The sequence below is a fragment of the Gymnoscopelus braueri genome, assembly GCF_963280865.1.
Source record: "Gymnoscopelus braueri genome assembly, chromosome: 6".
NCBI classification, from domain to species: Eukaryota; Metazoa; Chordata; class Actinopteri; order Myctophiformes; family Myctophidae; genus Gymnoscopelus; species Gymnoscopelus braueri.
This window is the reverse complement of record NC_137607.1, coordinates 34817219-34837601: the sequence shown is the minus strand read 5'-3', so window position 1 is coordinate 34837601 and position 20383 is coordinate 34817219. Positions and strand designations below refer to the sequence as shown.

The 20383-nt window shown below is 37.8% G+C and overlaps 4 protein-coding genes across 6 annotated transcripts; 2 read left to right on the top strand and 2 right to left on the bottom strand.

The window, feature by feature from the left end:
* Positions 1–168: 168 nt before the first annotated feature.
* On the bottom strand, positions 169–3092 carry pigx (phosphatidylinositol glycan anchor biosynthesis, class X). The gene is made up of 6 exons (XM_080429692.1): positions 2957–3092; positions 2271–2349; positions 1825–1960; positions 1499–1712; positions 557–657; positions 169–446 (listed from the first exon to the last, which is right to left on the bottom strand). Exons 1-6 carry the CDS (start codon positions 3012–3014, stop codon positions 309–311), a joined length of 726 nt encoding a protein of 241 aa, XP_080285818.1. The 5' UTR covers positions 3015–3092; the 3' UTR covers positions 169–308.
* A 996-nt stretch (positions 3093–4088) lies between these two features.
* cep19 (centrosomal protein 19) lies at positions 4089–5968 on the top strand. Its single transcript, XM_080431999.1, has 2 exons — positions 4089–4404; positions 5124–5968. The coding sequence occupies exons 1-2, from the start codon at positions 4275–4277 to the stop codon at positions 5468–5470; spliced, it is 477 nt and encodes a 158-aa protein (XP_080288125.1). The 5' UTR covers positions 4089–4274; the 3' UTR covers positions 5471–5968.
* A 152-nt stretch (positions 5969–6120) lies between these two features.
* LOC308087814 (inhibitor of growth protein 5-like) lies at positions 6121–12963 on the bottom strand. The gene is made up of 8 exons (XM_080431997.1): positions 12830–12963; positions 10160–10231; positions 9805–9971; positions 9385–9496; positions 9186–9285; positions 8072–8210; positions 7377–7438; positions 6121–7277 (listed from the first exon to the last, which is right to left on the bottom strand). Exons 1-8 carry the CDS (start codon positions 12864–12866, stop codon positions 7238–7240), a joined length of 729 nt encoding a protein of 242 aa, XP_080288123.1. The 5' UTR covers positions 12867–12963; the 3' UTR covers positions 6121–7237.
* Positions 12964–14318: 1355 nt separating this feature from the next.
* Positions 14319–20026, top strand: plekhb2 (pleckstrin homology domain containing, family B (evectins) member 2). 3 transcript variants are annotated; one of them, XM_080430297.1, is made up of 8 exons: positions 14319–14461; positions 15749–15799; positions 16090–16242; positions 16756–16858; positions 17019–17058; positions 17423–17506; positions 17690–17792; positions 18450–20026. In XM_080430297.1, exons 2-8 carry the CDS (start codon positions 15763–15765, stop codon positions 18584–18586), a joined length of 657 nt encoding a protein of 218 aa, XP_080286423.1. In that variant the 5' UTR covers positions 14319–14461; positions 15749–15762; the 3' UTR covers positions 18587–20026. The 3 variants fall into 3 exon arrangements, with proteins under 3 accessions (XP_080286423.1, XP_080286421.1, XP_080286422.1); XM_080430295.1 differs by having other exon boundaries at positions 17678–17792; XM_080430296.1 differs by lacking the exon at positions 14319–14461 and adding an exon at positions 15411–15502 and having other exon boundaries at positions 17678–17792.
* The last annotated feature ends 357 nt before the right edge of the window (positions 20027–20383 follow it).

Here is a 20383-nt window from a genome sequence, read left to right as displayed (position 1 = left end):
GTCTGCCATAACAACAGTCACACCAGGGGCCACATTAGGACCCCCCCGGGGGCCACAGGCACACCGTTGCTCCTTGCACTACTACAGCAGTGTTACAGCAGTGTCGAACATTTCAAATGGCCATAACTCTGTGACCAACATTTAATGTATACAATAATGTATAAAATATGTATTTAAGTATTTTAATTCATCCACAAATCCTTCATAACAAAGTGCAGTGCAAAATCTCAAGAATTCAACAACTTACAAAAATATACAATATATGCATTTACATCTAACATACAGCCGTTAAATGCATGGTTATCTGTTTAAAAAATGCCATGCTTCCAGATGGATTTTGAGAGTGCCACACAGCACATCAGCGTAACTACAAGGGTTCCAGCGCATACAGATGTCATCAAAGACCCGTCACCAACCGGAATCTGGAAGCTTGCCTGGGCTTGCTCCTACACGACACAAACATTTTGGAGTTAAAGCAGACATAAAGAATGGGAGTACCATGGTTTTCATTGATAGAAATCACATAATTTGTAAAGATTCATTGGTAAACAAACACCTGATGTTGGATCTTGACCCACTGACATAAGCTGGAGTTGTCAGCAGTGCACGGGGCTTCCACAACAGCATGGGGTGGTGAGAAGTGGCTGAGCTGTGGACCTGTATGGAGAGGACTTTCAGTTGAGTAACTTCATTTGTGTGTGTGTGTGTGTGTGTGTGTGTGTGTGTGTGTGTGTGTGTGTGTGTGTGTGTGTGTGTGTGTGTGTGTGTGTGTGTGTGTGTGTGTGTGTGTGTGTGTGTGTGTGTGTGTGTGTGTGTGGTCATTTTTAACCACTTATACCTTATACCAACATTGTTGTACAATATGTTGTACAACAATTGTCAATATAGCTGAATTACAAGCTCGCAAATTGCATCGTAACATGTTATGAACTTGCAGATTTGAAAATGTTTAAATTGTTTAAAAAAAGGAAAGAATGTGAAGGAATTTGAAAATGTAGGGATGCCAGTGTTAATGTGGTTAAAGAATCCAGAAACTGGCTACATTTTCCATTTGGTGCTGTGTTCCTTCCATTACTATGCACCTTCGCTAAACTATAAGTTCTAAGTTGCTACAATTTACTTTTCAATAAACTATAAGCATATGTTTTGGGGTTCCACCTTCCTTTAATATAAAATAACAAAATTAACTTTGTTTCAGCTTGAGCATACATTTGAGTTATTTTTCCAGAGAACTGTGCAAGGTATTTTAACTTTTCTGCTTATGGAGCAGAATGATTTTGCATGTGCCATCATATCTTATATTAACACATTAGAAACCAAATTTTCTCCCAGGTTATCCAAAAGTCTATTAATATTTACTTGGTGTTAAATACAGAACATAGAATATGGCATCCCCACATAAAGTAGGATGAGCATTATCAATTCCCAAAACCTTTTTCTAGACACATCTGAAAGCCAAGATGTAGGTTACTCAGAAGGAAAAACATTTTCAACTCACATGTGTCCGTACGCAGCAGCAGCTCTGGGAGTTCCAAATGGACTAGAACAAACTGTTCACCGTCATAAGAGGGTTCATGGTAGCGGCCATGGATTGGAACGACTGCTTCAACAAGCGTCGGATTCTGTTCTTCCAGGGAGGGATACACAAATGCAACAAACCCCACAGACTTGTGAGCAGGTGCCTCCAGGTCAATGGTTGAATCCAGGAGTACCTTTTAGAGTCGGATGAAGAATGATTATAATTTTGACATTTGGATCTACAAATGGAAAATGAATGTGCACAACATTGGGGTCATATGGAAACATATATTCAAATAGCAATACCTCCAAGTCACTATGATGCCTCAGTGATGCCAGTTCATATGGATCAACATAAACGCCTCTCGGCCATCTATGAATCAGCAGAACTTTGAGGCCATTAGGAACATCAGGACCAAACTTAACAGTGGTTACCAGCTCCCTAAAACACATGACATTATTATCATAGATTTACAAACAGATTTGGTTTTTTGTTTGTTTGTTTCTTGCCTTAGAAAATAAATGTTGATTGATTGATTGAATACTTATTAACAGTTTGCAAATGGTATATGGTACGATTATATAATGGTGCTAAAAGGATAACACAAAAGGCCCTACGGGCTTGTTTCCATTGTGGTCCTGTGTATTCAATTCATCAATTAAATTAAATTCAAATACATACTACAATAATGTACAAGACCATCAACACTATAGTTGAAAAAAACAAAAACGTATAAAATCACTGACATTACCTGTGAAACCCTTTTTTATTAATCTCCATTGAAATCGATGTTGACAAAAGCCACGGCTTAAGAATACCACACATGTCATCTGAAAAGTGTTTAATGTAAACATGTCAGAACAGACGTTAGTGTAATATAATAATCAGTGGTGGGAAAAGTACTTCAATACTGCAATGCAGAAACACTATTACAAATAAATGTCCGGAAATCTAAATTTACTTGAGTAAAGGTACAAAAGTATACAAAAGCACCAAAATACACTAAAGTACAAAAAGTTAAAATACGCATTATGCAGTATGTCCCGTTTAACACGTTATCAAATCAAATGTATAAAATGTATTAAAATCTTTTGAAAATAGCAGATCTATGAGCTTGTAGAGCTTGTATCGGCTATTTTCAAATGGCCAAAAAGTATATAGGGCTGAACTGGTTAATGTATGTTTTGTTTTGTAGTAATAATAATAATAATCAAAATCTACAATTAAGTAACTATAGTAACTAAAGTAGTAGTGGAGTAGAAGTAAAAGTACAAAAAAATTGAAATACTCCAGTAAAGTCAAAATACCAACCAAAATTGTACTTACGTACAGTACTTGAGTAAATGTAGTTACTTTACACCACTGACAACAATACTTATAAGATTGACATAGTTATTATTAAGATCATGTTATCATAATTAGCATATAACAACTTACCCTTTACAGCTGAACATGTCACAAAATAGGTCAATGTAGTTAAGAGTAAAAAATACATGATCGATTCGTTCTAATAGTTATTATTAAATAGTTTACAAATGAATAACTGACAGTGTTCCTCTTCCTTCCATTGTTTACGGAAGTGAAATCAGAAGGACCAGTGTTGCCAAGTTTTGTGAGAGAAATAAGCAACCAGGTCTAGGAAAACAAGTCCAAAAGAAGCACACGACCACTTCACAGTGGCTATTTTAAAATAGCCGATCTACAAGCTCAGTCACAACGCGTCGGGATGGGACGCATTGTGAGCTTGTATATCTGCTATTTTCAATTAAACAAATATATATATATTTGGATTTTTTTTTGACACATTTTAACGATACAAATGTTCCCTGGCACAAAACATTTTCATGAAAATATTTGAGAACCACTGGTTTAAATAATAATTAAAACATTTGGAAGCAAGCCTAAATAAGCAAATACACTTTAGAAACAAGCCCAAAAAAACGCAACCCGCACCAATATTTACAAGCAACGTTACAGAAAAAGAAGCCCAAAGTCGCTTATAATAAGCCGACATGGCAACACAAAGAAGGACCCTTTTTAGTAAGGTGGAAGCTGTCTACAGGGATGCCTGATTGAAAGTATAAAAATATGCCAAACTCTAACAACTCGTGGTACATTTTAGCAGTCAAATATATAAGGAATGTAACTATTAACACACTCAAATGAGAATAAATACCCGCAGTGGTGAAGATTGTAATATATTATACATTTATTTATATTAAATGATGGGCATAATACACAGTCGCCCTCAGTTTAGCGAGCCGAACGTTTGTCACCGCTGACCAGTGTTGCCATGTCCGCTTATTATAAGAGACTTTGGGCTTCTTTTTCTGTAAAGTTGCTTGTAAAAATTGGTAGCTGTGGGTTGCGGTTTTTGGGGCTTGTTTCTAAAGTGTAGTTGCTTATTTGATTCTACATTTTATACCTTCAAAAAAAGAAAACAAGACAAATAGCCGACTAAAGTGCTCATGTGGCCTACTGCCTAGTTGCTTCTTTTGGGCTTGTTTTCCTGCTTCCTGCTTATTTCTCTCACAAGATCTGGCAACACTGCATGCAAACAAACCTTAGAAACAAGTTCGACTCTACTAGCCAAGGTTTCGGACATAGAGTTTATGGCAAGTAGGCAACGTTTATTAAATGAAAACTTAGTATTATTATTATTGGTTATGTTTTAGTTTGAATCAAAGGTAGCTAGCTGGTGATAATCGCATAGCTGAGAGAACGTGGAGAAAAGAACTATCTTCCTGACATAAAGATGTCTTTTGAGGCCAAACGGTGTGGAGTGCATTTCAGCCCTCCTTCTATCATTGTGATCTATGAACACAAAGAAACTCACAACATACGCAAAAGAATCATACCTGTGAGGAACTTCTCGAAGTGTTCAGGTAGGGTCACACACACACACACACACACACACACACACACACTTATTACACATCTATAACTGGTTTGTTTCAACATTCAGTGTAATTTTATTGAATACATTTCATACAGTATCCCTTAAAAATATAAAGAATGTTTATTAAAAAAGTGTAACTTAAAAAAAAAGATCAAGCAATATAATCAATATACAGTAAGTGAGAAAAACAAGGTTATAAACGATATGCAACATAAAAAGGGTTGTATAATTGGTTAGAATTGAAAACTTATTGCAATATCCAATGCCATATTTATAGCTATAAAATAAACTAAAGTTAAATTATTCTGTCATAAAAAGTACCTTCTATCAACATTGACATTTTATAAATAAATTTGGCCCAGAATGGTTGGGTGGTGAATTGTGTAGAATCTAATGTGTTGCTTTTATTTGGCATGAGATTTTGTTTATCAATTCAAGTCCAGCTGTTAAAGTATTTTATTTTATTTGATCAATTAAACCATTTACATGTGTTCACAATGCCTTCTTTACACCTAAGATCACCCTCTGATTAGAACTGCCCATTTGAAATCTAAAACCTTATCTAGCTTTACTGTACTCTTGTTGGCAGTGTATTTATGCAACAAAATCAGTGGAGGCTGTTTACAGTTTATTTTGTGTTCCTACTGGCTATTTGAATTACCTATACAAATTCGTGTCACAATGTCCATTCTACCTCCCCCTTAGATTGTGGCATGGCTGCTGAAAGACTGAAGAACAACTCTAGGCACAAGGCATACTTGGAGGGAGTGTCACAAAGCCAGTTAGAAAGGCTTCACATACTGCTACGAGATCACATGCACGGCCACAGTCTACAGCAGAGTCTCAACTCTTTTCACGTGGACCCTGATGAAGACCTCAACAAGCTAGATGACGAGGAACTGGCTCGCAAGAAGGGACAAATGGATGAGCTCTTCGAGCGCAATCGCAGGCGCAAGGATGACCCAGAATTTGTTTATGACTTGGAAGTGGAATTTACTCCGGCACCTAAAGAAAGGTGCAGCTGGGATGAAGACTCTGATAATGCATTTTAAAACATGTGAAACAGAAACCTTCGTTAGTCCCGCGGGAGAAAGCGGGGTCAAGTGTCTTGCACAGGGACACTTTTGACACATACCCGGGACCAGGGTTTGAACCTGGGACCTTCCGTTTCCCAGACAGCCTCTCTTCCTAGCCATTCAGTTATGGCCATCCCCAATGTTGGCAGTTACCTTCCTGCTCCTGTTACACTCAGTGAACCACAAACCAGATATCCACTTTAAATGGAGTTTATTACAAAAAAAATATAACGTAACTCAGGTTGACTGCAGGAGCTATGCTGTTTAATTTCAGCATGCTGTCCTTTCCACATATTTCAAAAGCGCAAGCTTGTCCACCTGCTTGCTCTGTTCTCTGTACTAGGAAAACAAAACTAATATGTACTCAAATTAGTTTGACCATGTTACTTGCAACTATTAATTTCTGCAGGCTCAGGCAGCAGAATGTCCCAAAAGGGCCCTTTAAATTGTTCTATTTTTTTAAAGATGCAAAAGGTTTAGTGCTTAGATACTCACTGGGAGCAGGCAGAAAGACAGATGCATTCCATTTGTCAGGACATTTGCAAGATACTGTATCTGACTAAATTCCTTGTCACCATGTTAAATACTTCTAGCTCACAATGTACAATGAATGAATACATGAATAGTTTTGAATATTTATTTAATATAAAATACTGAATTTTACAAAATACAAAGACTTTGGCTCCTTTACACCAAGCTTAGACTAACATTACACATAGACATGATTGATATTCACAGCTGAACAGGCAAATGGATGCTGAGAATCCTATTGAATAAACCATTTAAAATGAAAACTCAATAAGGATTACAATACAACAAATATATATCTTTGGAAAATAAATGTCCACAAAATATTGTATCATATATAAAATATATTTTTCATATTGTTTGATGTGATGTACTATGGCTAAGTTTTAAATGTTACATAAAAACAAGCCTGCAGTATTAAAACCTCTTCAGGGGCTATTTTCATTCAAAGTGCTTCAATGCCTCTTTCAACTGACAAAAGACACTGACTGACTGATCATTAGTACCACAATACATTCAAAAATGTCATTTTTTGTTTTGTTTCTGCGAATCAAAACAGGACAGAATAAGTTTTAGGTTTGTTTGGTTTAAGGCTTAAGCTAATCATAACACATAGTTTACACAGGTATCAATTGCAGTCATTTATGCAGTGCTTGTGCATGCCAAGGAGGTAGGAAACTGAACTCACATGGAATTCCTTTTATCAACATGATTTTAGTAAGGATTTAGGGGTCTTAGATTAAAAATATCAGCAGGCTATTAATATGAAAAATAGTTCTCCTTTATAAAAATTATAATTTCAAGTATGTTAAGCCACAATCCAGGATTTTTTAGTATATCAATTATGAGCATATACACAGACTCTAGGACAGGACTTGCTGATGACAGAGTAATCTCTTTAACTATCTGATCCACCAACAAGTACAGGCCAATTTCCCCAAATTACATCAGCATATGTTTCTTACCTGATTACTATTGGCCGTTATCATTTTGAACTTGAATCAAGAGCTTTACAAATGAAAATAAATAGCGAAGCTAAAAATGGGGAATGGTGTCAGAGCAGCTATACTCCAATTCTGGATTGGGCCTTTAAAAAAAGCTTTTTTTCTGACCCTCCATTTATATGGAAAGTTATGTATTATAAAAAAGGAAATGTATATATTACACAATTCAACTAGGTCAACAAAATACATTAGAAAAGTAATATATGAAATCTCATTTCTTCTTCTTATCTTGGGTACATCTAGGGCAAAACCTGAAAGATGAACACAATAAATAAATCTATACAAACTAAAGGATTTCCACTGCATGGGCAGAAATGCAGCCCCACCAAAAATGTATGTTAAAAACTTACCATTTTCCCTTGGGCTTTGTAGCAAGATCAACACAAGCGAAGTGAAACCACTCAATTGGACACTGAAAATGTACATGAAAAAATATTTTACTGTACAATTTGTAATCATAAACAAGAGATCAAAATACAAATTCTCACATGCTTTACCATCATCCACACCATTGGTAACAAATTGGACAGAGGCTCTTAAAAGCCCTATATACTTAGCTATAGATGGGTTTCCCGTTTGTAAACATGAGAGGATGATGCGCGCGCAGTGGAGGGAAGAGCCTGTAGAGGGCGCTATTACCCGCAGCAGCTCTGGCCATTGTACATTGATAAAATAAATGGTCTTCACCGGGTTTAATGAAAGTAGATTAAATGATGCAGTTTGTAATATCTTCTTTACTCAATAAAAATGATTTGTCGGAAGTTGGATCTGTCTGTATATAATAGCAGCATTATGCCTATTATGCCTATAATAGCAGCATTATGCCTATCTAAATCCCGAAAATAACAATAGAGTGAATGGCACTTCCGGGTCGTTCTACCTCCCGCATGCGCAGATTGCACACTCTGCTCTGTGATGACGTCGCGCGGAAACCCATCTATACGACAAATACCTAATCTACAAGCTTGTGGATCTACTAGCTCATGAGGATCTAGATCTGTAACTTTTGCCCAAAATAAGGTTAATTAAGGTTGTTAAAACTTACATCAGAGTTATCACAACCAATCATCTCTCCATATGACACCTGATGGCACAGGCAGTACGTGGGCTCATTGGGATCAACTGGCATGTCCAAAACATCTGACGGCTGCATTTGCAGGAGAGTATCACTCAGCAGGTCTGGGCTAGGGTTACAACAGAACAAATGGACAGAATTATATAAGACAATACAGCCACTGCCTGGCAATAGTTAAAAAACGGCCGCTTTAAATCTGTAAAGTGTTGAAATTTAGGGGAAATGCATTTAATGTATACATTTCATTAGTATATTTAATAATTATGCATGCTTTCAAAGTCAATTATCTCAAAAGGAATAAGATCAGAAGGTTGAATTTATGTTCAGAAGATAATGACATAATCTAGACACCTAAGCAACTACCTCATTGTGAATCACATGTAAAGTCAGTACAGTAAGGCACAGTATAATAAGTCAGGTATTCATATTATGCCATTATATTGATTTATTTAGATCTGTTAGGAAACTTCATGTCACATCCAAGATATACACAATACACATACAACAGCATATCTTATCTTGATTTCACAGCTGAGCACAAAAAAGAACAGGTTAAGCTTTAGCAGTGGTAACACAGGATGTTTGGGGGTTATAAAATAGCAGAGCATGAACAGAGCATCTCCAGCATCACATAAAACATTATTATTTTTGTTAAAATAAGTGTTAGCTCTATATTCCGATAGCAATCATTGCTAGTGTTAAAAGGGTTGGCATGTTCAGTAACAGGGGTCTCCCCATCGCTTTAGTAAACAGAAAATAAATATTCAGGCCAGGATACCAATCTTATCTCATCAGGAAAGAGAACTCATACAGGGTAAACAAGTGAAATTGGAAGTGATGAAACAAAAACAAATTAGCAGACATATTGGATCTGGAACACAATAATGTTGGAAGATAATAGATGATCTTTGAGGGATTCTCTCTCCTGACTGGATAAAATTGGTATACAAATTGGCATACTGAGTCCAAGTCATTGGGCTAAAGGCATGTGGAAAATGTGCAGCTTTATCCTGTAAAGAAGGCATCGCCACATCTCAATATTCATCCAGCTACAGAGAAAAACAGTGGTCCCACAGAAAAGTACCTGTTTTTAAGCTTCTTCTTCCTGGGAGAGTCTTCATCAGAGCCTTTCTTTCCTCTTGCCTTAGACCCGCGCTTCTCTCTCAGGCTTCTGGATTCAGCCTCTGAGCAAAAACAAGGCATTGGATATGCATGAGCAGCACACATCTGTTATGATTTGGAGAAAGTGCTCTCTGAATTAGCCTTTCGGTGACCAAACTTACTTTTCAGCGCTCTTCCATCTGGACTTTCGTAGCCGCTCACCGCCAGCTTCTCCTTCAGTTCATTCTCAAACCGCGCCAAGTCAGCATCCAGCCTGCGAATGTGCTTGTCCACCTGCAGCACACAGATTGTGTGAGAACAAACACGTTTTTTAAATAACAAGCCAAAATCTTAACCACTTTCAACCAGGCGTCCCCCATTTTGACAGCTTATAGACATTCTATAAGCTCAAGACCAGTGAGCATGTAGATTGGACATTTCTGCCACACAACTAAGTATGAAATGGGGTGCAAGTGTCTAAAGAAATTCTAATTGGAAAAAGGTAGATGACATGCAAGTCTGGTAATGAACCAAAAACAAACAGACAAGGAAAAGTGACCCAATTTGTGGTAAATGTATTACAATGGGATAAATGCACTGACCATTTCATAGGTCTGCATGGCAAGCTGCACTTTGTCGTCACTGAACTCTTTACATTTGCTGTAAGCATTCTGGATCTTCTGTAGGTGTTCCACCCTCTGTTCTGAAGCCAGGTTTTTCACATTGGCGATGTATTCCTGAGCCAGCTTGTCAATCTCACTTTTTTTCTCTGCACGAAGTCAAAACAAAAAAAAGGAGAAAAATGCACAATGCTAGAAACAAGTGTTTTTTTTTCGTGATGATTGCTGTAATTTGTATTATCCAAAAACACAGCGAGTTTAAATTTGCAGCACACATAGACGAGTTATACAATATCAATATTCCAGTGTAGTCAAAAGTTCTGAATAGATGCATCACCTTCGGTTCGATTGTCCAGGTCCCGCATTAAAGTAAAGTTCCTCTGCAGCTCACATGGTAGATTCTCAATACCTGAACAAGAGAATAACTAAGCGTAAATTAAAGCTACATAGCTAAGTACATAGTATAACGACAGTGCATACAGTTTATTATGTAATCAGCTTTACAAGGAGGCAATGGTAATATAAGCAGTGCAATGAGCCAAGCAACAGTAGCCAGACATTATAATAAATGACTAATGTTCTTAGAATATTCATAAATGAAGTGCAGGGCGACCCCCGCCAGGAAGAGGTCTGAAGTGATGTGTTTAGTGAATTTTCTTTTTGTTTTGTTTTTAGGTGGGGAAAAAAAGAAAACTGAGGTCACTATTTGTAGTCTAGTGTATATCCTTGAGCGTGGCTATTTACAAAGGATGAAACAGATTTAGATTTTGTGGTCACATAATATCAAGTTCAATCAATCTCAAATCAATGCGAGTTTCCCCAATAGTGAGTTTTGAAACAAACAAACAATATACTGTAAAGTGTGTACACAGAAAATAGACTACGCTAAACAATATCATCACAATCACAGTATAGTATCTGGGTAGTGGTGGAAAAAGCACTGACATTTTTTAATTAAAGTAATACTAGGTAACGTTTTCAACAAAACTAAAGTTAAATTGTATATCTTTTGCGAGTGGCAAAAGTTTCACAACACCCACTCCGTGAATTTCACCCCCGGAAGCCTTTTATTTATATATTTTCTATTGAACGTGTACGGGGGGGACTTTCCCGGGAAAATGACGTTCCTGGCCAACGTCATGACGTCGTGGCCGACGTCCTCAGGAACTACCGCAACGGTTTCCTGTTTGGCCAGGAACTACCCTGCTATTAACAAAAAGGAACCTCACGCTGATTTTAAGATAATGTAGGATTGGAAGATCGAAAAAGAACAGAAAAAGAAAGCACAGCTCATGGTAACTAATGCTCCACTGGCTAAGAGAAACGATCCGTAGATAGTATAAAACAATTAAAAGATCGCTTTTTGAAACGCTTCCGGCTTCCGGTGAAAACGAATGGAATTCTGGGTAATCGAGGACTAGGGAAATTGTATGCAGTGACGGTAGTGACCAGCAGAGGTTGCTAAAAATCGTTATTTGTGATTCTGCATTGTACAACTTTAAGTAAAAGTATCAATACCACAATCTAAAAATACTCTGTTACAAGTAAAAGTCAGGTATTTACTTGCCTAAAAGTACAAAAGTATTAGCATCCAAATATACTTAAAGTACCAAAAGTAAAAGTACTCATTATGCAGAATGTCCCGTTTCACAAGGTATAAAATGCATTACAATCTTTTGAAAATAGCCAAAGTTTAAATAGGGCTGAAGTGGTTAATGTATGTTTAGTAATAATAATACAAATCTAAAAAGTAACTAGTGACTAAAGTTTTCAAATAATTGTAGAGGAGTAAAAGTATAGAATTTGCCTCTGAGGTGGAGTAGAAGTAAAAGTATTGCAAATTGGAAATATTGTATTTGTACTTAAGTATAGTAAGTGAGTGCATGCACAATAACGCCACAGAACAAGACATTGTCAGAAATGCTCCGCCCACGCGGGGCGTCCCCTTCATGTAAAACCAACGCACACCTGTGTCAGTCGTATCGTGCTAAACATGACGCACTTTGAGCAACAATCAAACATCCCGCCCAGGTCTATGGCCCAGGGCCGGGAAATGACGGCCAAGATTAAGATATACGTGTTTTAATAATGTTGTTAATGCTGACGTAACACGTTAAAAACAACAACTCTCTAGTGCTACTCAACAATTATACAAAGTCATTAAGTCACCACACCAGTAGTTTGGTAAGAGGGTAACGTAACGTTATAGCAACTGGCAAACGTTTGCCAGTGGTGTAAAGTAACTAAAGTACATGTACTCAAGTACTGTACATAAGCACAATTTTGAGGTGTTTTTACTTTACTGGAGTATTTCCAGTTTTCAGTACTTTTACTCCACTACATCTCAGAGGCAAATATTGTACTTTTACAACAAAAAAAATGCAGTTACTAGTTAGATTATGATTATTATTACAAAACATACATGAACCACCTCAGTCCTATATACCTTTCAAAAGATTTATATATTTGAAAACTTGTGAAATGGGACAGTCTTCTGCATAATGAGTACTTTCTACTTTTGGTACTTTCTAAGAACATTTTGATGCCAATACTTTTGTACTTTTACTCAAGTAACATTTTGAACACAGGCCTTTTACTTGAAGGAAAAAAAGTATCAATACTGCAATGTAGAAGTATTTCTACATTGCTGTATTGATACTTTTACTTAAGTAAAATATCTGAGTAAGTTCTTCCACCATAGCCTACTGTGTACTTGAGTCGTCCTGGAGTAACGGGTTACACTCGTTTTAATGATTCGTGTGTGTCTGTTACAAAACTCACTTATGACCTTTAATAAGCGAACACATCCCAGTCCCGTTATAAGGTTTTTAACCCAGCTATAGCGTTAATATGGCTGTGACACACTGACACTTATTATTATCATTATATATTACCGCATAAAGTTGTTACTTTGCTGGGAGTATCGGCGGCTTCATAAAGGCCACAGTATGTGGATATAAGTTTAACTCAAACTATTTAACAATACATTTAGGAAGCACAAACTTACTGTCAAGGTAATGTTCCAAGTATATCGCCGTCGCCATTTCAGGTTAGCCGTGTTGCTAACTGTGTTGCTAATGCGTTATTTTCCCACAAGTTGGCTGGTAGGCGATAGCAGTGTAGAGGGAGCGCTCGTTTTATGACCAGCAGACCCGGGGCGGTCCAGTTTGTTATAGACGCACAAAGTCAATTCAAATGAGCTTTTGGCATGAGAAGACATGCTTTACACCAGTGGTTCTCAAACTTTTTCATGTCAAGGACCCCCTAAATGATATGTATTTGGCCGCGGACCCCCATCTCAAACATTTTGTTCCAGTGACCCCCCCCCCCGGAAGCAAATATTTGAGTTAAAAATGTTCGCTTAAAAAATATAAAAGTTTGCACAAATGTTCAAGATTTAAAAAAAATAGCAGATACAAGCTTATAGCGCGGCACTCGGTGCCGTGCTATGAGTTTGTTGAGCTGCTATTTTTGAATAGCCAAAGTATATTAACACATTTTGCTGGGGACCCCCTGGAACCCCCCCGCCAAGGACCCCTGGGGTCCCTGGACCCCACTTTGAGAACCAATGCTTTACACATGGCCAAATCAAGTGTATCAAAATAAAAACAATCAACTAATGTGCAGTGGTGTAAAGTTACTAAGTACATGTATTCAAGTACTGTACTACTTAAGTACAATGTTGAGGTGTTTTTACTTTACTGGAGTATTTCCCAATTTTCAGTACTTTTACTTCTACTCCACTTCATCTCAGAGGCAAATATTGTACTTTTACTCCACTACAATTATTTGGAAACTTTAGTTACTAGTTACTTTTTTTTAATTATTATTACGAAACATTCATTAACCACTTAAGCCCTATTTAAACTTTGGCTATTTTCATACATTTTATACATTTGAATCCTGAAATGGGACATTCTGCATTATGGGTACTTTTACTATAGTATATTTTGATACCATGGTATCAAAATATACTATAGTAAAAGTACCAAAACATTGCAATGTTTTGGTACTTTTACTCAAGTACATTTTTAATTCTGGATTTTAAGGGTAGCTTTTGAAACCAATAGCAGCATTTATTTCAGAATTTTGCAGTACAAAATAGCTATTTTCTGTCCCCACTACTATTTCGAAGGTGTTTGAAATAGTATCCCTGAGGGGGGTGCTGCTAAGAGTTGCTCTTGTAATGCATAATTGAAATACATATTTTTTCATACACTTTTATTTCATTGTATTGTTATTTTCGTTGTGAAGTTGATTTTTCCATTCCCTCGTTGTATTTCTTTTTTTTTAAATCTTAAATTAACATAACAGACCACGTGACATCGACCAGACAGCTGACAGCACTTTCCACAGTCAGCTGATGCGTCGTGACGTCATTGACAGTCAGTCAGCCGACTCTTGCCAAAGATAGTTGAGCTTTGTGAAGATCGTCAACCTTGTCGAAAATCAACAGATCTACAAGCTTGTAGATTTGTTCTGTTTTCGGGGCCAGTGACATCTTGATCTCGCTTCTCTCTCATCTCATTTCATATCCCTGTTTGCACTCTCGTCTTGTTTACAGCGACCTACACCATCATCCCACAGCACAGGACCGCTTCTTAATCATTATATTAAAATCCACTCCATTAATAACCAAGTAAGTGAACGCATATGAAGGCGTTTATCAATCTGTCTACCGAGGTTGTTCTTATTGTCTCGGTTAGAAAGGTTGGTTTGTGGTATTAAGTTACTAACTGTAGCTGCTGATATTTTTGATCTTTCGAGTTGAACAAGTGTGTAAACTATAAAGGCCCAGCAGCTGTCCGGCTTGACATCATTCACAACCCATTGTGAAAATAGCAGATCTACAAGCTCACAGCTAGGCGTTGTGCGCTAGATTGGCTATTATCACAATTATTTGCCTCTTTCTTATATTATTTGACAATTTGGCCAATGTTTGACCAGCTTTTGTAGTATAGTTTGTTGATAACTTTTGATGCAGTAATGGTCTTTTTAAAAAATACAAAAAGGTCTTAAAAGTCCTTAAATTGTCACTTCACTGTAATCTGGGGACCCCCCCCCAAAAAAATCATGTGGGACCCCCCTTGGTCTTATTATCAAAGGTTGTTGATTATGATCAGTTATTTTAGCAACAAGTTGATCAAAGGTTTAACTCCTCCTGACCCAGACAGAATATCTGTATGAAAAGATGCAATATGATATGACCAATAACTAAGAAAGGCCTACACCCTACAGTGTCTACACTACAGTGGGTAAACATACAGGTTGACGTGGACTTAGTCTTTCTCTTTTATAGATCCTCCCTAGAGAGCATACCTACTGTATCTGCCTTATAATGGGCTTGTACTCCCATGTTATCAGAAACAATAAAAACATGAGATAGCAAATATTCAAATATAAGTAAAATAGCAGGGTCTTGCACAGTGAACATGTGTGAACATCTAGTAGGCTATTTTGCTTTTAATTAGGCTTGATCGCTGTATTCATGTGTCCATACCTCTCTTATAACCATGCCATGTAGGTTTTGTAAACCTGCTCCTTCTTGGGCTTGAGCTTGTAGACACAGTAGAGAGAGACAGGAAACGGGGAGAGAGAGATGGGGAGTGACACGCAGCAAAGGTTGTCAGGCTCAGGAATCGAACCCACAACTCGCTGTCAGGCTGCATTAGAGCCTATGGTATGTGCCCTGCCAGCGGTGCCCCAACATTTTTGACATTTTAAAAACGTTTTCGCCTTTATTGACATGCCAAAAATAGGGAACTGAAAGTGTTTAACAAGGAAGGGATGTGGTAGTGCTGACTATACTGCGTGTAAAAAGTTTCGACAGACGTGATGGTAAACTATTCTCATTCTGGCCATCACACTGTTGATGGTTTAAAGTACAGTGTTTGCTGTGGTCAAAATAAAATCTGTGTTCTTGCAGGTGTTTCCTCCAGGATGTCCATTGTGAAAAGCAGTTGGCTTCACAGACAGAGTGAGTAATTCCAATACTCGGGCCCCAGCAGTTTCCATATCTATTTTCTAGAATATATATTTATATTTATATCGGCAGCATGGCATTTTGCGGCAAGACATACAGCAAACGTAGAAGAAAAGTTGATCTAGGCCCATGTGTCAAATATCAGTGTTCAACGTATGATGGTGCATTATCATCTGTATGGGCATACTGTAATATAATGTATTGCATAATGCATACTAATGCATAGTATAAGGGGGCATATATATTTAATTAATTTCTGTTATAATTCAATTTGGCTGTCCAAGGCACAATATTACGTCGTTGGAAGAAAAACTGGTTTGACTTGTGGGCTGACGGACGACTGGTGTTCTATGATGACCAACAGCGGCGAGACATGGAGGACGACATCCACATGAAGGTGGACTGCATTAACATCCGCAGTTCTGCTGCATGTCAAGGTACTTTGTCATGGTTACCTCTACTCCTCGAGTGTAGAGGTTATGAACCCTGGTCACAATTGGCGAACATTCAGTGAAAATAACAGATCTACACGCTCGCAACATGTCGCAACGAGACGAGTTGTGATCTTGTAGATCTGCTAATGTTGGCAAGGAGATGTAGGGCCCTATTTTCGCCAGTGCCTTACCCATTATCCCTAAACTTCTTTACAATTTTTTACTATTTGTTTAGTCCACCACGTGTCGACGTAGATCGGCTAGTTGAACTATTTGATATATTTTTTTAAATAGTAAAAAATGTCAAAGAAGTTTAGGGATAATGGGTAAGGCGAAAATAGGGCCCGCGGTGGGAGGAAAAAAAAGGAGGGGACCAAGTATAGACCCCTGGGGAACCCCGGACAACAAAGAATATGGGATGGTTAAACAGCTACTTTTACCTCTGCTTTATGCTCTACTCACCTTGGTGTCCTGTGCTGTGCTCTGTCACCGGTGCTGTGCTGTGCTCCTCCCCAGAGCTGAACCCACCAGAGGGAAAGAGTCGCGATGCCTTGCTTCAGATTGTTTGCCGAGACGGACGGGTCATCAGCCTCTGTGCCGACGGTGCAGATGATGCTCTGTAAGAGACCTTACTAGTTCTCTTTAATGTTCTTATTCACCCATAGTGTCAGTCAGATCAAGGATACTGGCACCTTCATTTGTATTCTTTGCTGTCTATGAAATTAATAGTAAAGATGGCTTCAAAGACCAGTTACCTTATTTTGCATCCTTTATTTCAGGGCATGGACCATGGCTCTTCAAGATGCTAGACTTAACACAGTGAGTTATTTTTCTTTGCTTGTGGGACACCAGAATAAGAGGTCAAAATTCTTGTTAATTAAGTGTTTCTCTATTTGTATGAGCCTGATATGGATTTCTTTGAACCAGTTCCAGGACACACATTTATTAATTTATTATACTGTACACTATTGATTTTGAGATATTTAGTTTGAAAGGAAAGTATTGTATGGACAGACCGACCGACATAGCCATCCTTAAAACCCACTCAAATCAAGAAATTGCAAATGTTGATATATGGCTTCAAATGGTCCTCTCTCAATGTAGAAAAAATACGAACTCCACTGTTCTGACAATCATTCACTATTTTCAGGTAAGTTAACCTCTTTTAATGATCTTTTTCCAGATGGGCACTCATCAGATTGGATTTGCACAGGAGGTGATTGCATCCGCTCCTCCTCCCTACACAGAATATGCCCCCCAACCTCAGGTGAAGCACGCTTACAACTTATACTTTCATACATGCAAGGCATTATGTTCTAACGACGTTCGAAACATCAATATTAAAGCGTAGTACTGTAACTGCAGCTACTTGCTGAAACACAGAACTGCATGTTTTTACCTGTTGTTACTTTTTGATCTTTGATTTATTTTTCATTAGCTTTATGCACAGGACCAATATGGAAACTATGTTGCCCCCCAGCCACATGGAACCCAGATTGTGTACGCAGCTGACGGGCAGCCCTATGCCGTAGCTTACCCATATCAGTACCAAGGTATGGACTAGCAAGTTTTTTTTTTTACAACAGACAACCAGGAATCTTACATGACATGATGTGACCTTATTTCTTTTGAGCAGTTACTGCTCAAAAGAATTAAGGGATCAAAGTGTTCCCTTAATTATTTTGTGCAGTGTATACAGTATATAGGCTGTATGTCAAATAATTTAACCACTTGAACCCTATATACTTTGTTGACCGGAGTTCCGGTATTATAGATACTTGGTCCTCTCTTTCTTTCCTCAACACAAACTCTGTGTGGAAATAACAGATCTACAAGCTAACAAAGTGACAATGTTTGCAGAATGTTCACCTATTTTTGCCGAATGTTTGCGTTATATGCCCATAATATGGACTATGGACCCTAGGATAAATGTTTCCATCTAAATGTTTCCATACAGCAGTGTTGTACTGTAACATTTATAAGGAAGATCTGTCCTCGGAACTACTCTCCTTGCTACAGTAGTCCTATTTTGAGAGCCCTGGGCCAATTACAATTTAGGCATTTAGCAGACGCTCTTATCCAGAGTTAATCTTTACACAAAGTTGAAGCGCAGTAACTCCCTTTCAAGTTTAAGTTAAGTTAAAGCTGTTGTCTCATAGTCTTGGGGACTGACTTGAGCAGATTTGAAGGAATTGATGATTGTGTTCCAGGAGCATACCCTCCTCCGGGCGTGAACCACGTCATCGTCCGAGAGCGCCAGCGTGAGGACGGCGGAGACGTGGCTCTGGGCATGCTCGCCGGAGCTGCGACAGGATTGGCTCTGGGCTCTCTCTTCTCTGTCTTCTAGTGTCTCCGTAGTAGGAGCCATAACTTGCTTTAATGCACATCTAGCGGAACACCATATTTCACGGCATTGTAGCTTTATCTCAGCAGAAATGGGAATGCGAGGTTAGCGCTATACAGTAGGTCCGGCTATCGTCACCTGTGAAGCACGGCTGTGTTGTACCAGTGAGTTAATCCTTGTGTCTTTACCAAAGGCTTCTATTAACACTGTTAGCACTTTCTAATCCCCCCCCCACCCTCGGTTGTTGCAGTTCTCCTCTCCCGTTGTTTTGTATGAATATGAATGTACTTATGAAGAAACACAAAGTCATATTATAAGTGCAAGAAAAGGGTTACTTGTTTCAGGTTAAGCACATTTCAGGTCTGTCCTATTGATTATTTATTTATATACTTTTTAAGGGTAAGTGATGCGTGTCAGTCAAGACTGAGTATGTTGTTTCCAGCACATTCATCCTTCATTGTTTGTGGAATTCATTTGTTTTGCACAATTCTTTCATTGCTTCCACATGTTCTGCCTTTTTGTCCTTTGTTAACCACTTAAGCCCTGTTTTATGAAAACAGCTGATCTACAAGCTTACAATGCGCCGCGACACATTGTGAGCTTGTAGAAAGGCTATTTTTGAAAACAATTATGAACTCCACACGTCCCAAATTGTTGCTTGTGGCTCTACTGTTGACTGTGAACATCCAGTATGTAGCGTTTCCCAATGCTCTTGGTTTATGTGAGGTGGTGATGGGACCAGAGACATGCAGTTTACTGTATGGAAGTGTGCACATGGAACACAACGATCACTTTAAAGTTATGTCAGCATTCTTTGGGCCTTGTGTCATATTGTCACCACAACTAAGTCTGAATGGGGAAACGCTGCTATGTACAGTTCAGAATGTCTGAACGTCAAAAAGGGACTTGCCTCTACAAACCATAATATTTACATGCCATACTGTATTTCTTTGCCTTTTTCATCTTTCCACTGGCAGCTGTTGAATCATTCCTCTTAAATCATTTCACTTACATATGGATTGATAAGGGTTTATGGTTTACAGAAGTGGTATGCACACTCCCAGTAACTTGAATATTTATATTTTTATCATTATTCTGAGATTAAATGTTCACCAAATTGGACATGTTCTGCTCTGTAGAAAAGACATAGAGGACAAAGTGTGCTTTTTAAGCGAATTAATTTCCATTAATGACAATTAAGATAAGGTTTTCAGCTCCACTTCTTGCACAAGGTTTTCTTTGAAACAAATTGTTCTGCAAAATAAGTAATTTCCCATAGGTCTTATGAGTTGTGCGAAAATATTAATATATTAAGTGAATTTAAAAGCCATTATATTTATCTGCTCATGTACTAATCAAATTATGAATTGACCCTGTATTTGACATAAAAAATGACTGACAATTAGCAAAGACTTGTATTTTAACTACTAAATTATGTTCCCAAAGTCACAAGTGAGTCCTGTATTGTTTTCAACAAACCCACACAGAACACATGTATGTTATAACAGAAGTACATACTATACTACTGTATCTACAAATTCATGTTAATTCCCAATATTCCCAGAGCATGTTTATGTTGCAAACAGAAACCATTACGGTAAAATATATTTGATAAAACCAAAAGCGATAAATCTTTTTTATAAATAATTCAGAAGCGATCAACCAAAAGGGAATTGACTTTGCAAGAAAAAAAAAACGTCAATCCTGGTTTCTGAATTGTCCATAGCCCACCAATGCAGAGGGAGTAGACAGAAATGGTGCCATCTTATATAATGAGCATTAGTGAGGACCAATTATATG